Here is a 19,976-nt window from a genome sequence, read left to right as displayed (position 1 = left end):
AGCAGCTAAGGAAAGACTACTACCTAGTTAATCTAAGCTAGCTTAACTAAGGCCGCTATAGTCTATAAGATCCGCTTAGGCAGCCCCTCTACTTTTATAGTATAGTAAAGCGTGCCGCTATAGCCGGCTTAAACAGCCGTAGCGCGCTAGGCTAGGCTAAGCATAATAGAATAAAGATCGCCCTAGGTAATAGGTTAGTAATAACTTAATAATAAGGATAAAAAGACTTGCTATTACTTTAAAGGTAGTAGTAACTTAGGTCTACGCCTATAATAGTATGCCTACGTCTAAGAACGTTAGCGGTAAGAGCTAGGCTACCTTTGCTAACTACTATGCAAGCGTTAAGGTAAGCTCTAGCTCTTACTAGTACTAGTAAAAGACACTAAGGCGTAATACAGCCTATTATACCGTCTTAAAACGTTCGCGCTAAGAGCGCTAGTTAGTTGCTAGGGGCTTTAACTTATCTTCCTATAAGGCGCAGCTAAGTTCCTTAGTTACTGCCGTTAAAGCTATTAACCCTTAGGTGATTGCCGCGTAATTGCTTAGCGCTACAACGATATTATTAACCGTTATCCGCTAAAGTAGTAACTTGTTTGTGCTGGCTAGAAATTCTTAAATGTATTAAGCTAAGCCTTTAATCTCTTTAGAGAGCTGTTAGTTAGTAATTAGCTACTAGCGTATATAAGTTAACGTACTTACTAGTAAGTATAACGTGTTATTAGCTATATAACTAACGTAGCGCGCTAGGTTCTTTAGCGTAGCTATATATAAAAATTTATAGTAAACGTCTAGATAAGCCTTGAAGACGTAGTTTAAACATAACGCTTACTATAAAGTTAGCTATTACTTAGCAAGCACTATGCTAGCAAAGACCTACGCTCTTAAAAGATAGTATATATGCCTAGAAAAGGCGTTTTATAAGGTTTATATTTATAAAAAAGTCTATTAAGACTTAAGAGTAGCTTTAGTTAGATATTATCTATAAGCGATTATTAGCTAGCTGCTACGCAAAGTTGCAAACTATTACATTAACCTACTACGTAAGCAGAATTAAAGAAAAAAGAGCTAAAAAGGTACGAGTAGTCTTATAAGTGCAGATAAATTCGTCTTAAATTATAGAATACACCTGCTTTTTTATACTTTAAGGTAACAAAAAAGCCGCGTTATTAGACGTTTAAATGCATTCTAAAAACTCGCTTAACCTTACTTTAACAGCAAGGTAAGAAACGTTTAAAATTAAATAAAAGGACGTCCTAGCAGCAGACTGCCTCTACTATTTAGTAAGCAACAGTTCTATAATCGGCGGGCAATAAACGGCTGCTATTACCTTTGCCCTACCCTGCTAGTGGTTAAAAGTCGCAAGCCCTGCGCCGCCGTTTTCGGTTAGCGTACACTACACCCCTATACACCTAGTGTCTAAGGCTAGCCCTCTTACAACACCTATTAGCGGCAACCTAAGCGTTCCCTAACTAGGATCCAAGCTGCACGCCTTTTAGGGAGCTTTAACGAATAGGATAACCCCGTGCCCCTTTTTAAGGGCGCTCCCCGCGTTTACTACCGCTATAGACTAAGCAGTACGTGTGCGCTTCTACGTTACTTAAATGCAGTTGTACAAGCAAGCGGTCCGCGACCGCTCGGCGACAGCCAATAACCTAGAGCGCTTAACTCTTTTTCCTAACTTTATAAAGGGAGGTTTTTTAATAAGCAAGTGGCTGCCGCGTATGCACCTTTAGGCTAATAAGGGCGTTACTTAAGAAAGAGAGGGATAGTATAAGGGTATTTTATACACGCGTCCTTACGCACTAGTTCGGCAACTAGTCGCTTACTAAGCGACAGACTTAACAAACTATCTTAACACGTTATATAGGACTAGCATAGCTACTTAGCTGTGCTACGCCCTACTAGGGTTGCGCTATACTACATCTTCTAGCTACGTATATATTAGCTGGCAGGCCTTCGCCTACTAGTCTCCTATAGTTTGTTAAGTTAAAGTCTTAATATAATAGTATAAACTAGTTAAGCCTTTATAACTACGCATTGTATACTAACCCTTACATTTATAGTAAAAGAGCTAGTAAGCCTTTTTATAAAAAACCTTTGCTTAAAAAATAAAAAGTTAGCATTAAAACGCATTAAGCTTTTTAAAATCTTTAAGACTATAGGTAAATAAGTGTATTAACTAGTACTACTAAAATTAATATTAGCTAACTATATAACGTTTTCTTAGTTTTACTATTCAAGTACTAAGAGAGTAAGGTAGGTATAGAATAAGCGCCTTTAATAATGCTAGCGTTAAAAGACTTAGATGATAAATAAAAAGTAGAAGTAGTCTTAAATAAAAGATATAAAGCTAGTTAAACTAAATACCTAGTACGTTAAATAAGCTAGCTAACTAAATATAACTAGTAAGTGCTAAAAGAAGATATAGAAAATGCGTATATAGTAACTAAGCAGTATGTGCGCAGTAAGCGTATAAAGATAAAAATATATAAGCAAAAGCTTAAATTAATTTAACTAGCTAAAAGGCCTTATAAAAAGCCATATAAAATTATTTAAGAAGCTTTTAAAGTAACGCTATGCTAGCTACTACCTTAGTATAAGCTTTGTTTATAATATACGCTTTTGCTACTACTTTAAAGAAGGTATTAAAGGCTATAGTAAGAGTAGTATAACTAGTATTACTAGGCATTAGATATAGTAGTTAAGAGAGCTACTAAAGAGTTAAAGTATTAGGCTTAGGTAGTAAAGATAAAAAAGGTATATATAGTAATAGTAAGTATATTTAAGCTACCTTTTAAGCTTTTTTTTAAGCTTTAATACCTTAATAAAGATTAAGCTTTACTTATATAATATTAGCAGCTAATAATACTCTTAGTAATATAAACTACTACTACGTATCTACCTATAATAAAGTAGTAATATAAGCACTTATAGTATACATAAGTATTGCGCGCACTATAAGCAAACCTTAGCTATAAAGATTTTTATTAAGGCTATATAATACTATCTTAAAGTTAGCTTAGTTACTAACTATTAGCAAGAAAACCTACATCTTATTAGCTACTAAAGCTGCGTATAACTACTAAAAAAAACTTACTTTATAACACTTATACTTGCTTCCATAGTAGCCGTCGTAGCGCCTAGCGCTAGCAACGCTATAAATATATAGTATAGCTACAAACCTAGGTAACTTCATAAAAAAAGTTATTAGAAAGTAGTATAAGCACTATACGCATAACAAGCTATCTAAGGCAACCTAAGGGTAAGCTAGTAGCGTAGCCGCTACTAACTTTAAGAGCGCTAGACTAGTAAGGGTAGCTCTTGCACCTTAACAAGCTACTAAAGGCCTAACTAAGGGCATAGCGCGCGCTATAGTCTGCGTAAAACAACAAACTAGGCTAGCATAAGCTTTACGCGCACGTTGCGCGCAGCTAAAACTAGTACCTTAGCTAAAAGGCAAAAGGTGTTAAGAAGTAAGGGCTAGGGCTACAACGGGTACTAGAGCGCTAAAGGCGCTTACTGCAAGTATAAAAGCGTTAGAATTAAGAGTAGCTATATTGCTACTAAAAGACGAATTTGTTATTTCTAAAGAAGTAACTAGATGCTAGACTCTATAATAATCTAATTTAACTATAAGACTAACCTCTTAAATAAAATGTTTAAAGGCGCCTTAAGTTGCCTTTAATAACAATCTTAGTAAGCACAAAGGGGCCGCTATAAACGGATAAGCATTACTACTACTAAGAATAAAGGCTGCAAGCCTTTTATTCAAACCTGCCTAAAGAGAGTAAGGCATAAAAGAAGAGCAATTATAACGCCGCCTTAGAAAGAGGACTAACGCAGGCTACGCGCAAGCTATACGCAGTATGCGCACAGCGTATTAGATCTACATTGTAGGCTAGAAGCGGTGCTTATAGCGTAGGCTACGTAGCGCAGTCTGCGTATAGGCTATAGCATGTGCTAGCGTATAGGCTAAATAAAAGCAGGGTTGCGCTTGCCCTATGCACTTAGTGCGCTAAGGTGCGCCTATAATAAAGAGCGCCTCTTGCACTCCCTTAGAGTGTAGGAGGTAAGAATTAGCTATTAAATATACTGCTACTTTCTCTTATTAAGAAGATACCTCTTTGCTTACCTAACTTACCTAGCCTACCTAAGTACACCTTTAATAATTATTTACTAGTATAATAGTATAAACAAACACGTTTTATAAAAAAAGATAAGCTAGCTAGCTACTTTATTTAGTAGTACAAAGCTAATAGTAGTATTGAAACATAACTAGTAAATAGCACTAGCGTATTATAAGTAAACTTCTAGTATTATAGTCTTTACTATCTAGAATGCAATACTAAGAGAAACTTAAAGCTTATAAGATTATAAACACTCTTTCTTAATTATAAAGTCTTTTTAAAGTTTTAATAAAAGATAAGGGTTAGGCTATAATTCTTTTTTATAGATTGCTAGCTTTTATTTAAAACTAAAATACTTTAATATAAGGCCTTTTTACATTTTAAAATACTTATAAATTATCTATTGCCTTAAAGAATTAAAGAGACTTTTAGCGCTTAACTAGTTCTTAAATTAAAACTGCTCTTAAGCTACCTTTAAAAGATATTAAAGATGTTATAGCTAGTATAAACCTAGCTTACGCTAGCTAGTAAAACGCCTACTTAAATAATACTATACATATTAACTTATAAAAACTAAATACTTAGATTAATATGTTTATTAACTAATACTTTTGCTATACTCTATGCGTAAGATAGTTTATATATTAAGATCTAGTTTTATACTAAAGCTTAAGTAAAGATAAAGCTACGCTAGCTAAGCTAGCTACTATACTAGCTAAGCTAGCTATTATGCTAATAACTAAGCTAGTAGCCTAGATGCTAGCTAAAACGCTAGTTAAGCAAGCCTTTGCTAAGTAAATGCTAACGAAACAACTACTAGTTAAGTTTACGCTTACTAAATTAACGCTAATTAAGCTATTACTAGCTAAGTCTATACTAGCCTAACTTATAGCTAAGCTAGCTACTAAAACCTTAGTTACAACTATACTTATTAAACTACTAATTAAGCTAACTATAGCGTAAAAGAGACTAGCTAAGCTTTCTATGCTAATCTTTTAATAAGTACTTTAATTAGCAACTAAAAAAAAGCAAGCCTAATTAGCTAAGACTACCCTAGCGCCTACCTTAAAAATAGTTCTCTTTACTAAGATTACTTCTACTATAAAGCTACCCTTAGTAGCGCTAATTAATACTATAGGTATAAACATTATTAAAACTATCTCTTGTAACTAGCAAACAAAATATAGCTATATATTAAACGTAAGAATAGTTAGTAATAAAGATTAAAATAACAATTAGGTAAAATATAGCTTATAAGAGTTAGAATATAAAGACAGCTATAAACTAAGCTTAAACAATAATACTACTACTGCTATACTAAACAACCTATATAATAAAGCTAAGAAAACTACAGCAAAGCAAGTTAAGGATATTATAGTTAAGATAAATTAAATAAAATAGCTTTTTTCCCTTTCTACCTTAGGCTTAAAGAAAATAATAGTAGTTACGCTAATAGCGCTAAAACGCTAAACTAGCTAAATAACGTTTACTAAACATTACTATACTAAGGTTAATAAGTATTTAGCTAGATATAATATAAAAGAAATTAAAAAGGATACTAAGATAGCTAACAATTAAACTAAATTTAAGATATATTTAAAAAGTCTATCACTAAAAAACATTAAATATATACTTATTAAGTATAGTTTTTTTAAATTAATTAATTTATTATCCCTCTTTACCTACCCTTTTTTATAATAAAAAGTATAAATTATTCTAAGGAAAGAGTAAGTAATAAGGAAAAGTGTACTCTTAAGACTACCTATTCTAGCTATATAAGATAATAAATCTAAACCTTTATAAAATGCTATATTGTTATATAACCTACCCTACTTTTCTAACTAATTAAATATAAAACAGTTTATGCCTTCTATTACTACTTACATACTCTATATATATAAAAACCCTTTCTTCTTCCTTTTCCTTAAAAAGAGAAAGATAAGCAGACATACATATATAGAATTAATTAGTTATAAAGACATATAGTATACTTATAAAGCATAGAATAAGCTTAAGACTTTGCTAGGCAAGCTTATCTTATTATCTTTTTTAGGATTATAAGGTAAGCTTATATAGCTTTCTTCCTCCTTCTTTTTTAAACTAGCTATATACTACCCTTACCTTCTAACAAAGGAAGGTACTTTATAGCACCTTTCTTTATGCATAATTACGTCTATACGTTAGTAGGTATGTGTGTTATTATTAGTTTAAGCTAAAGCCTTACTCTACCTTTACTCTTACTACCTCTTTAATTTAGGTTAATCTAATTAAGCTTAGCCCTCTTTTAAAAGCTTTATCCTACTTGTTAAATTCCTCTGCTTTTATTAATTTAAGCACTTGCTTAAAGTAGTGCTTAAAGAAAAGATTTAAAGCTTACTCTTAACACCTAAATGCGTGCTATGCTAGCTGCTAATAAGGATCTAAAGAATATAGCTTGTTGTTATTGTTATTATAGCTGCTGTTAAGCCTATAGATGTTAAAAATTTAGTTTGTTCTTAGATTTACATTTACTTTTATAATCTTTTAAACCGAAATCAACGATTTAATTAGGCCTTCTACTAAAAGGTAGACTAAATGCTTTAATAAGACGTCTAACGGGCGTTTATAGTCTAAATAAACGCTTTGCCGCAAGACTACTAAATAAGGCATTACTAGTCTCTTTAGTAGCTGTTAACTAATTAAAGTTAAAAAGCTCTTCTTCTTATAAATAAAAAGAGGATAAGTAAAGATGCCTAAAATGTTAAGCAGTCTAATCTACTAGACTTTACTTGTTTTTAAGCTTTAAAAAGATGCTATTTTATTGGTTTAATTCGACAATAAGCTGCCTCTTATTTAAAGGTCTTAATAAAGGCTAATCTAAGTATAAAATTATAAGAGTGGAAAAATAATGCTAAATGCTAGCACCTAAGTAAATTTATAGCTTTACTAAGCCTAGATTAACTAAATGTTAGTTAATAAAGCTAAGACGCCGCGTAATGCTAATAATCTTAGAAATAATGCCTTAAGGCGAAAAATAAAGCCTAAAGGTAAAGAAAATGTGCGCTAAGGCAAAAATTATTATAGGATAACGCAAATTACTACAATAAACCTAAATGCAGTATCTAAGCTTATAATCTATAACACCTAATGCTTATAGCAAATGTAGCAGTGCACTATATAAGGTCTTTACAATATGGCTAAGAATCTGCGTGTTATAACTAGCTAGGAGAGAATATATAGCGCGCCTTTACTAGTGCAAAAATTTTACTAGGGCTAGTCCCTATTTATATCTGTCTAACTAATAAGAGGCCGCGTTGCTAGCATTAGTTAGAACGATTATAGTGCGCTCTATTCTAGAGCTTTATATAATCTTATATATATGCTAGAAATACGTTATTAGAATGCTATAAGTTTAAAAGCCATATGCTATTAAGCATATAAAGCTTAAGATAGCTATTTAAAAGTACTTAAGCTACTTAAAGCAGCCTTTTATAAAAAGGCTTATGCTTATACCTTTAAGGCTAGGCTTAAAGCACTTAATCTTTAATACTAAAGTAATAAAAAGTAGCTTTATTAGCTTATAAAAGGCCTTATATAGCTATTTATACGTGCTTTACTAAAGCTAGCTAATCTTAAATACTACTAAGGTATATTAGATTATAGGCCTATTATTTAGCCGCTTTTACCTTTTTTATATAAGTAAGCTTTTATATATACTACGCGTACGTTATATATATAAAAGGCTAGTAGCTAAAAGTTAAGAAATATACTTTATAAGGCAGTAGTAGTATATAAGGTTTAAAAGCGCTATAATAAATTTTTCTAATCTAGTACCTTAAGTAAGTAGTCTTTATCTTTAATAACGTAAAAAGCGCTATTAATATTCTTAAAGTAAGCCTTAATCCAGGCTAGTAATAGTTATAAGTTAGGCAGAAACCCGTTTTTAATCTTTTAAATATTCTATAATGTTAATATCTTTAGACTTAGCCTTATTAAGCTAGATTTAAGAGCTAGCATAGGCTTTTCTAGTGCTAGTAATACTAAGGTTCTATTAACTAGTTATTAAAAAGTTTTTAATAAAGGCTTTATTAGTTGCTACTATAGTTAGTAAATCTTAGTAAAGTTAATTAAGTTACTCTTATAGCTTTTTATGCTAGTAAGATTTATTAGCTTATTATAGTCTTTAATCAAAGTTACTACTTCTGCCTAAAAAAAGCATAATAGCTAGTTAGTAATAACGTTTTTATAGCCTAAGCGCTACTTAATAATAAGACTAAAGTGCTTAATTTTATTTAAAAACTTTATTAGCCTTAAGGTTAGTTTAGTCTTTATTTTTATACTAGCTACGCTTTTATAGTTTATTAAGATAGTAATATTAAAGCCTTTAATTTAACTACGCTACTTACGTAAAGCTATAATAATTATAAGTTCTTTTCTTTTTTATATTAAATAACGCTACTATATTAAGCTTAATATATAGCTTATAAAAGCTATAAGGTAAAGTATAGTACGCTTTAAGTAGCTAACCTTAAAGTATAATTAGTATAAGGTAGTACTAATATATAGCTTTAATAAACTAACTTTAATAATAATAAGCTTCTAGTAGCTAAATAGCTTTAGCAAGAAAGCTATTATTAAAGCCTTTTTTAAAGCTTTAATAGCCTTTTTTACTATAAGGCTAAATACTATTATTATACTAGGTTAAAGGCTAACTATAAAGAGGGCATTAAAAGAGAGTACAATCTAGGCAAAAAGCTTTATAAATGTATGATAGTGACCTATAGCGCTTAGAAAGCTATATAGATTAATAATTGTATATATTACTAGCTAGTTAATAATTATAGCAACGTTTTAAAGATTAGTTTATAAACTTTAAGAGTTAACTATTATACTTAAAAGCTTAATGTTATTTATAACCTAGTAGCATTTGCATAGTTAAAGAACTAAATAAGCTTTATCTAGCGTTTATAGCACTATATTTATATACTTTTAAAGCTTCTCTTAAAAGTTTACAAATATATATAGGTTATTAATTAAACTTATATAGTATATATAATACTCTTTTATTAGCTTATTAATTAGCTACTAAAAGGTAGTAAAGACGTTAGTTAAGCTAAAAGGTATAACGTTAAATTTATATAAGCCTTAAAAGGTAAAAAAAGTAACCTTTTTAGCTAAGGTAAGGTTTATAAAAATCTACTAAAAGCTATTTTAAAGATTTGAAAGAGTATACTACTAGTGCCTAGTAACATAGCATCGTTATATCTTACACACTCTGCTTCTATTTTTATATTTTCAACCTTTGCGTTACATAGTACAAAAGCACGTTATTCCGCCTTACAGCGCAGCCTACTTATCGTATTACACATTACTATATATAAGCACTCTAATTAAAATAAGCGCATCCATTTAAATAGACTAAATTAAGCACCCTATTGCACTTTATAACCCCTTTATTTATCTTTAACTGTTATTAAGCAACCTAATCTAAGTTCTTTAAAAGAGCTTTATTCCTCTAAACTTATACAGCCTAGCGCAACCTAACTATAACGCTGCTATAGGCACTACTACTATATTATTGTATTGCGTAGTTTAATTAGACTCCTTAGCAGCTTAGATAACCAGCCTAAGGCACTTTAGCTTAAGAGTCTTACTTACTAAGTTAGATTTGATTTATTAATAAGGCAGCGTATGCTTAAGGCATACTACGCGCTGCAGACTTTAATCTAACTCCTTAGTATAAGAGTTTTACGATGTTGATATAGTGGCTGCCTTAGTATACTATTCACCTAGGCTAGCGTTACTAGTAGTACGTTAAAGCTTGCCGTTGATATTTAAAAGCAAATAAGTATAACGCTTTATATAATAGTTTAGTAGTTAGTAGTTAATATAGATATAAATAGTAATACTAAAAGGTAGCTAGTCTATAGTTAGTAGCTATTAAACTTGCTTTAAGAAGAGGTAAGGAAACTTAGCTTAGCCTTTAGTATAACTAAGGCTTATAATAACTACAAAGACTTACTCTTATATATAATACTATTAGCAACGCTATCTTAAATAAATAGCTATATTGCTAACTATTAAAGTAAACTATATTCTTATAATCTTATACGTATTAAGAGAGAGTCTTTTATATTAATAACGTAATAAGTTTGCCTAGTATAGGCTACTACTTTATTCTTTAGGTAAATAACTTTAAGTATTTTTCTTAAAAAGCAATTACTTTTAAAAGTAAAGAGAGGTCTATAAGCGCTTTTAGCGCTAGTAAAGAGCTAGCCTTAACGTTAAAGGTTTGTTTACTATAATAATACGCTACTTTTTTATATAAAGACTAGTAAAGAGGAATGCTTAAGGCAAGCTATATTTTAGCAGCCTTTAGTAATATAAGGTATATTATACCTTTAAGCTTATATAAAAAACCTAGTTTTTCTTATACTAACTAGCTTATTAGAACGTCTTTTAGTATTTAGTTATCTAGCATAATACGTACGTAAAGAAAGATAAAAAGGCTTAATATTAAGCTATTAAGACTATTAAAAAAAAGGTTAAAGTTAATAATAATATTCTTTATTATAGTAAGCCTTAAGCTTATGCTTAAAAGCACTATTAGTATTGCTAATAAGCGCGTATTTTATATGTATTACACTAAAGATTTAATAGCCTAATAAGCTATACTTTTATTATTCTAAAAGATACCAAAATTTATATTTAGTAGCTATTTTTTTTTTATTTTTCGGTTTTTTTTTTACATTTTTTATTTTATTCTTCTTAACTAACGTTTAGCACTTACGCTATATTAGTTAGCTTTACTATACTACTAATGTACTTAGAGTAAAGGTTATAACCTTTAAAAAACCCTTTAAGAAGTCTAAGTAGTAAGATTTTACTAATTAAAGTTATTTAGTAAGTATAGCTTCTTCTTTAGTTAATGTTAGTACTATAGTTAGTAGGTTTTTATAAAAAGTTAGAGTCTTATATACTATTGCTTATTTTAGCTTTATTAGCCTAATCTTACTCCTTTTAATCTACTTTATTATTAATGTATTAAAAACGTTCTACTATACTATTAGCTTTATACTAAAGAAGGCTTTTTTATATTATATAAAGTAGCGTTTTTAATTAGTATGCAGCAGTCTATAATTTACTAACCTCTTTAGCGGTTATAAAGAGTATATAGCGCGCTCTTTATAAAAGGCTTATATAAGGACATTACTTTAGTATTAAAAGCAACTTTCTTTCTTAAGCTTTAACGTTTAGCAAGAAAATCTTTACTATATAGTAAGCAGCAGCGCTAAGGATAGTTAGTAGTAAAGTAACTAGTTTAACTACACTAGTAGCACTAGGCTGCTTTTTATAACGTAACTACTATTATACCTTCCTTTTTTTTAGCTTACTAATTAAACTCTTTAGTACTAAATAGCGTTAGTACCTTTATACTAATTGAATTCATAAAGAGTATACCTTATAAGCTAAAAAGACTAAACATTATAGTAATCTCATAATAATAGTCTATTAAATTTATATAAAGCTCTTTTATTTAAAGGCTATATATTAATCAACTATAAAGGTTAGTCTATAAAGAAGGTATATATTTTAAAGCATTTTAATCTACTTAAAATAATATATCTTTTATATTAGCTAAATAAACTAATAGTAGCTTAAGCATTAAAGGCATAAAAGTAAGCTAATTATACTATTTATTAATATATTTAATTAAGCCTTTTTTATTAAGTATTAAGTTTATTATACAATCTTGCTTTTAAATATACTACTTAAAGCTGCTTTTTAATATTACTACAAAGACAAAGTAATACTATTTAGCGCTTTAAGGCTAGCTGTATAAGTAAGAAAAAGGTTGTATACAGCTAACGCTTATATATATATACTACTTTATAATAATAATTTACTATTAAAGCAATTCGCTCTAAATCTTTTTTAGCTTTATATATAGCTTTAAGTTATTAGTCTAATTAAAAAAGAGTAAGGTAAGCTTTTTTTAATTTATTATTAGTAGAGTAATTTAAGGCTTGCCTTAAAAGGCGTACTAAAGTAAAGAAAAGATAGCGTATACTAGTTGCTTACTAAGTGTACGCTTATAGCTAGGCTAGTATTAGTACTCTTAAAAGTATTAGTATTTAAAAGTAAAGTCCTTTGCTATTAACGTTATTATCTACGCTGCTTACGCTGCTATTCCTTCAACTATATAACTTAATAATATTACTAGGTATACCTAAGGTAGCTTATAGCAAGCTTTTAAATAGTCTTATTATTAGTAGTAAAGAAGGTGTAGCAAGAAGGGTCTAAGCAAAGAGGTTAATAGTGCTAGGCTTAGTAAATAACTGTTTAAATTATTATTAAGGCTAAAAAAGAAAAGGCAAGTACCGGCAAAGGCAGCGCTTAAGCAAGTAGCGCTAGTACTAGCAGCGCTAGTGCCGTTAAGGCCGGTACAGCCTACGCTGTTATTAAGGCTAGAAGCTGCTATAAAAGAGCTTTTTAATACGTATAGTAATTTGTTAGCAGCTACGTTTTAAGTTCTTATTTCGTCCTTTAAAGACTAAAGACAAGCCTCTTAGTCTAATAGTCGGCTAAGGTACTCCAAAAGCTAGCCTAAGAGCTAGGGACTAAAGAACTTAAGGGTAACTCTAATTATAATATTGCTATTACCTTTATTGCTTAGTCTAAAGGTCCAAGGCTTAGCAGCGGCAGCTTTTCTAGGCAGCATAACAGCAAAAAAGGGTTTAAACAAATCGTATTAAATTCAAACAAATTGTATAGATGCCAAATTTGCTAGAAAAGAAGCAGCAAACTCGTATTTTACCAATTAAGCAGTAGATCTTATATCTAGTAGATACTAGTATTAAAAATCGATTTTTTATAGCTTCTACTCTATACACCACTAGTTTATAAGTAAGACTATAAGGATTTAGGCCACCCTCTTATTTAGGCCACCCAAAAATTATAATAATCTAATAGCATTAAAAAAATACAAAAATAAAAACAATTATAGCAATTAAAATACCTAACTAAATTATACAAATTATCTATCATCTAAAAGCTCTTCTTTAAAGCTATCGCCTACTGTAATTACTTCTCTTCCTATAGCGGCCTAGCTATTCTATATATTCTTAATTATAGCAAATTTTAAATTCAAGCTTATAACTACAGCCTTTCTTTTCTAAAGCTATAGGCTTTTAATTGTTGCCTTTAATACTTTTTTTTTTTGCTTAAATAAAGTACTTTTAACTACCTTTTTATTAAATGCTTTTTAAAGCTTTTAAAATAAAAGCTGCTTTAAAGATAATATAGAATGTAATTACTAATATTTAGCTAGTTAGCTAGTTAAATTGTTTCTCTTTCTAAGAGTAGTCTATATAATTATAATAGCTTAAAAAGTAGTATCTTTTAAAGCTATAGTTTTATTAATTTTAATAACATTAAAATTATTTAGTATAAATAGCTAGTTGTTAAGATTTAGTAAGATAAAAAGGCTTATTAATAAATAAAGCTTATTAATTAGCTATAAACTAGTAGTACGCTACTTACTTTAAATGTTTTTTATAAAAAGTGCTTTATTTTACGTTATTTTATAAGCTTATAAGAAAGCTTACTTATTAATAATTATTTTTATATTACTATTTTTTACTAAGCCAGCTTTATTTTTAATACTTATAAAAAAAGATTAATGAAATTAAATAGTTAAAAAAATAGTAAAATATATAGAAAGGTAGATAAATTAAGTAAATATTATACTAAAAGTATAGATTTATAAATATATTTATCTTATAGCTTTTATTAGCTATCTACTACTAATAATCTTATATTAAAAAAATAATATTTAAAGCTATTTATAAAAATAAAAAACCTTTTTTTAACTATTTCTAACCTTTATTTTATTTATACTTTAGCCTTTATTAGTAGCTATAAATTACTAGTCTTTATATTAATTTAATTTAAAACTAAACTACTACTACTATACCTTTTTACCCTTAAAAATAATTAAAGAAAAGATGCTAAAACTACTAGTAAAGATACACTTTATATATAAAGTCTATAAGTAATAACTAACGTTCTTTTTTAAATTATAGCTATATTTTATCTTTTAAGCACTTATTAAAAGTCTTCTTTACTTTAAGCTAGCCTAGTTTTATTTATATTTTATTTATTTTATAGTTTTATTAATACTATAGTAAAAACTAAAAGCTAATAAAACTATATACTAATTATATTAATTATAGCTTTATTTAAACACTTAAAATTAAAAAATTTTTTTTTTTAAACTTAAATTTTAAGATTTCGCTTTAAAAAGCATATAGCTAGTATTACCTAAGTAGTTTTACGTCTTTATTACTAAGCATTATAGCTTAAGCTATAGCCTTAACTTAAAAGTAAGTAAAAAGCACTCTAATAAAGCCTTAAATATAAATCTAATACGTTAAATGCTCTTCTTAAACTCTAAAAAGCCTTTACTAATCTTAATAAGCATTATAGTAATTTTAGTAGCTAAGTAATTAATACTAAAGCGTTAATCATAGTAAGCCGTATTTAATAGCTACTTTTTAAAGAGATACGCCATTATTAAGCGATTTAAGCACGTTAGCAATTTTTTTTTTAGTATACTAGCGCATAATAGTCTAATAAATACTATTAGTAAAAAAGGAGGTAATTGGAGTGATTTTAGTAGACGTACGACGTGTTGAAGTTTGTAAAATAGTATTGTGTATTAGGATAAAATTGGGTGGCCTAAATAGGGGGGGTGGCCCCAAATCCCCCATGGTCCCACTTACGCGCAGTCGTCTGCGCGAATACTAGTGTAAGACCCGTACGGTAATCCTTATAGGATATTCGTCCGGACAAGTTGCACGTATCATAGTAAGCTCTAAGGCCTTTAGAAGATCTAGTGATGATATTTTGTTGGGTGGTTGACTGAAGAGCAGACTGTGCGCAATGTGCGCGCAGATTAGGGCTTCGTCTTATCTAGTGATTTCGGCGGCCGAGGTTAAGTTAGGTGACCTTGGGAAATCTACATTACGGAGTACTTTAGGCAAAAATAAGGCTCCTCGAAACAGTTAGGCTTGGACTTTGCTGAGATACCAATCGCACGTATACGAGTTCTCCGTACTTTATACTTTATACTTCGTACTAGATGCACAGCCTATTTAGCTTTTGTTTTACATTAACTGAAACCCTAATAAGATGGTGTCGCTTGACCCTTAAAAAGTTTTCAATACAGTATCCTAGAAACCTTCAAACCAAGACTGTACGTCCCAGGTGAAGGCCGAGTAAAGTAAACCATTTGCCATTTGACTGAGGATATTACAAGAAAGCAGAACCGATTCAGGAAAAGGAAATCATAGTGACCTGTTCATTCCTCATGCTGTACAATAGCAATAACCTTTACCCGCTGGTATCGTCTCGCCCACTTCTCCTGTCCCTCTCATTTCGGCGATTTATCTCAGCTTCTTGCTCGCGTAACCGGCGTACGGCCTCGTTCCGATCCATAGTACGTCCCTCTCTCTCGAGTTTGAGCTTGTTCTCTAAGATCCCCGTAAAACGGAGGATCCCCCGCGGATCAGCGCCATATCCATCGCTTCCAGAGCCCGCATCACCTGCTGCATCATGAAGCGCCAGCTCACCGGCCGTCATCGGCCGCGATGATGTGGTCGGTCGGGGCACACCGCTCCGGCTACCTGTCTTCGGACGAAGAGAGCCTCCGGCTTTAGTACGTTCGCGAGGCCCGGTTGGAATCGACGGCGATGGTGACCCAGTAAGGCCAGGATCATTGTCAAGGCCCCCATCTGCCGACGAATATGCAGCCCTGACGCGCACCTCGTTCGCCGTCCGCAGGGTTGTATTTTCCACCTTCAGTTGTCGATAAGCGTCCTCCTTTCTCATCATGCGGTTTTGGAGCTCAGTGCTGCTAAAAGTTCCCGAGGCAAGACCGCTGCGAACGATGCCCTCCAGGCGGTCCAGCTTCTTGATGCGCATCTCAAGACTGTTTTCCAAATTGTGGTATTCACGCCAGAGGTCTTTTTCGACGCCCTTGATACGGCCTTTAAACCCACTGATGATGGACTCAATATGCTTGATGGCAGCCACAAGGTTCCTGCTAAAGCCTGGGAGCATCGTTGCAACAGCTTCCAGGCTGGGCAGGGGCCCCGTCCATTGATAAGGCTATTGTCGTGTGCCCAGTCAGACCCACAAAGGGCAGATAGCCGGGTCCACAAAACAAGTAGAAGATTGTTCCGTTCGTTGAGCTGCTCCTTGAAAGTGATTTCCAGCTGAGAGATGCGTCGCTTGTCTTGCGACTTGGTCGTTTCGAGTTCGACAATTCGTGCATCCTGACTCGACACAGTCCGAGAGACATGTTGATGTGTTTTCTGAAATGTCTCAAATTGGTGTTTTGTGTTTCGGTGAACTGCACGCTCTTTGTCAAGCGCCTCAGCAACCTTGCGAGCCTCGAGACCATGGGACTCTAGTAGAGCGTCACGTTGCTTGATTAGGCGGTCTTTTTCCATTGCAGATGCCTTTGTTGCGTCGAGTTCACGAACAGTGTTTTCCAGCTCGCGTTGAAGCTTGGCGATAGACTAATAAGAGTACAACGTCAGATCAGGACTTGAAAATGGGAAGGGCGGAGAGTTGCACCGAAGACTGTACTTACTTTCAAAAGACTGGATCGAGTCCCACTCAGATCGCCGAGTGCTTCTCTCAGATTGTTCTCCAACTCCATCAGTCTTTCCTTCCACTCCGTTGCTTCCACCTCACGAGAGGTGAGGCTTTTTCGTAGTTTCCTTGCCTCCTCTTTTGCATTTGAGGCTTCACGACTGAGCTCGTTGACAAAGTGCTGCATCTCCTTCTTGTCCTTAGTGGCAAGGCTCTCGCTCTGCTCCCGTTCTGTGATGATTTGTGCTTGAAGCTGCTTCACCCGTTCTTGTTCATCACGGTGTAGCTCCTCGGCTTTTGTGACATTGACCTCTAATCGACTGATGGTAATTTTGTCGCTCTCTTGCTCTTCTCGAAGGAAGGCAATCTCGCCCTGGCTGTTTTCCTGTTGCACGAGAAGTCGTGGGGCTTTGTCGTTGGATTCGAGTAGTTTGCTTTCAAGCTCCTCCAGTTCCTTGTTCGCATCGCCAAGTTCCTGCTCAAGATGTTGGATGCGGTGTACTTTATCGTTTGTTTCATCTTCGAGACCGACAAGAGCCTCGCTTAGCTTGCGCATCTCTTCTTGCAGAGCGGTGAAGTTTTCCGTTCGCTCAGTCAACTCTGCCTGCAGCCTCTGCGTTTCAGCATCGCGTAAATCAGCTTCATCTTCATAGCCATCAATTGCCTCTTGCGCCTCGGCCCGCAAGTCTTCGAACTCGCCCTGCAGGCCGTTTTGCTTCTGTTCTAGGTCGTTCAGCTCTGTGATCAGCTCGTCACGCTCGGCTTGCATTGCCATCAAGTCTGCCATTGCATTCTCGTAGTCCCTTTGCAATGCCAGAGCCACGTCGTCTGTTTCTTGCTTCTGCTGTAGGACCGTGTCCAGCTCTTGCAACAGTGTCTGATTTTCAAGCTTTACCTCGTTAATCTTGTCGCGCAGGGTGGCATTTTTGTTTTCAAGATCCTCACGCTCTTGATCTCCGACTACCGTTTCGGCCCTTGTATCACCGCTCGTTCGAGATGCGGACCGTTCGCGAGCACCAATTTGAGAAGCCGACCGGTCCAGAAAACTGTCCACTGTAGATGGCGCTGGGCCCCCACCCCTACGCTGGGCCATCTTCAGGTCTTCAATTTCCAAGTAAAGACGTTCCTTTTCCTTGTTGCGTGACGTCAACATCGATGTTTGCGCTCCGACTTCTTTGCGTAGCTCTGCATTTTCGTGTCGCAGCTGCTCGCTCTCTCGTCGAAGCTCCTCGACAAGTGTGTCAGCACCACTCGTTGTGCTTCCCATGGTGTCCGCGTGGGCACTTGAAAACTGTGCTTGTGGCTCGTTGCTTGGCTTCTTGTACATGCTGTATATGCTTGTGGAGCGGTGAAGGTTTCCGCTACCATTGTTGCCTGCGATGTGGAAGTCTTGCTTCAAGCGAAAAATGTCATCCCGCAACTTCCTATTCTCTTCATCGGCCTGCTCCCGCCTTCCTGTTTCCTGCTCAAGTAAATCTTTCCAGACGTCTTCTTCTTCTTGTCGACCCAAACTATCACCGACGTTCTTTTCGCCGATCGATTGTAAAGACTTGACTAGGTCAGCCATACGCCGCTTGTCTGTTTCCTGTGAAAAGAGGTCTGCGCGAAGCCGTTCGATTACTGTAGTATACTCCTCGACACGCTCGCGTAGATATGTGATTTCCTCCTCTTTATCCTGCAAATCAGCATCTAGAGCATCCGCCTGGCCACTAGACGAAGTCGCACTTCGTGACGTGCCGGGCCTATCATTCTCATCTTGAATTTTTTTCTCCAACTCTTTGACACGACGTCGCAGCGCCTTGTTGTCCCGCTGCATGACAGCAATATTGGTACGGAATTCAACGTTCTCTTGAATCATTTCTTTAATGCCGTCCTCTGATAATTTGTCCAGCCGGTCACTCAGAAACATGACTTTGAGCTTTAGGTCAAAGTTTTCTTTGGATAATCGTTCGATCGTGCTGCTCTGCTCTTTCAACGTCATATTTCGTCCCGGTCGCTGCGCACCACCCACGCCGAAGTCCTTCCTAGGTGTCGTGAGACCGCCCTTCGATTTGTATTCTCTTGCCAACGATTCCGGAACTTGGACATCCATAACACGACGTGCTAGGACGGTGTCCGTAGGTGGTGCCAAAGGCTGCTTCGCTTTGGGGGTTTGCATATATTCATCGCCTCTTCCTGAAGTCGTGACTTTTTGGTTTCCAGCTCCAGCCAAGGCCTCCAGATGGTCGGCGGAATTCTGGAAGCCGTCTACAGTCGAAGCCACACTCATGATACTGGCAGAGCGTGAAAGTGCATCGCTCGCACTATGTTTTGTGTACAGCGTAGACACCGCGCCCCCTGACTGTAGAGCGTAGTCCGTTCCGAGACCGATGGTGACATCGCTATCGACATCATCGTGAGAATCCGGATTGGTTACAGATGATGCAGAAGACCTCTGACTTGCATTCCGACTCTTGAGGAATCTTGGGCGTTTCCCAAAGCGAAGTCCGCTGCTCGTCCCATCTTGCGATATGCCCCGTTCTGAGTCGGGATTCTGGCTATTATGTTGCGGGAACACCGATGAAGCATTATGTAGTGATGGACTTGTCGGGTTTTGTTGACTAGTGGAACTTTCCTTCGGTCTATCCTCATACGCACACGAAGAGTTCTCCGAAGCGCGCTCTATGTTGTTATCTGAGCTAGAGACTGCTGGGATTTGGGACGGTGCTGGAACAGAAAACGCCGGCTGCTGGGGAGACGTGTTATGTCTGAGAATATCATTCTCTGAGGTGCCCTCACTTTTCGTCGCCGTCGGTTTTTGCGGTACATTAAAAAAGTGCGTGTCGTCAGGCCCATCTTTGACAATCGTCGGCATTGGCGAGATGGGGACAACGAAACTTGATTCGATATCGGGCAGGGTCTCGTTCAAAATATGGTCGCGGGATAGCTGAGATGGTTTTTCGATTTTCAGGTCCAAGTTTTCCAACAGACTACTATCGGGATCATTGGTCGAAGGGATAGTGGTTGTTTTTTATTCGTGCTGGAATGACGATCGAGACTGGCTTCGATGAGGGGGAGAGAGATCGAGAGGCATTGTCGTGGCAGACATACTCCCGAATGAATTATCATCGCTTCTCTGTCTATGTAGAGATGTCTCTAGAAAAAAAGTATCCCGGTCCCTCACTGTAGTGCCGAAATTCCATTTTCTTTGCCACTGCTCACAGCCGTGCG

The 19,976-nt window shown here is 34.5% G+C and overlaps 1 protein-coding gene across 1 annotated transcript; it reads right to left on the bottom strand.

Annotated features, from left to right (window-relative positions):
* Window positions 1-15,500: 15,500 nt before the first annotated feature.
* Window positions 15,501-19,620, bottom strand: CMQ_5853 (anucleate primary sterigmata protein B; the record flags this gene model as incomplete). The annotated part of the gene is made up of 3 exons (XM_014316499.1): window positions 15,501-16,219; window positions 16,306-16,690; window positions 16,765-19,620. The coding sequence occupies 3 exons, from the start codon at window positions 19,618-19,620 to the stop codon at window positions 15,501-15,503; spliced, it is 3,960 nt and encodes a 1,319-aa protein (XP_014171974.1).
* Between the last annotated feature and the right edge of the window lie 356 nt (window positions 19,621-19,976).

The sequence above is a fragment of the Grosmannia clavigera genome, assembly GCF_000143105.1.
Source record: "Grosmannia clavigera kw1407 unplaced genomic scaffold GCSC_146, whole genome shotgun sequence".
Taxonomy (NCBI): Eukaryota; Fungi; Ascomycota; class Sordariomycetes; order Ophiostomatales; family Ophiostomataceae; genus Leptographium; species Leptographium clavigerum.
The sequence above is the reverse complement of the archived record's forward strand: the minus strand, read 5'-3'. Positions and strand labels throughout refer to the sequence as shown.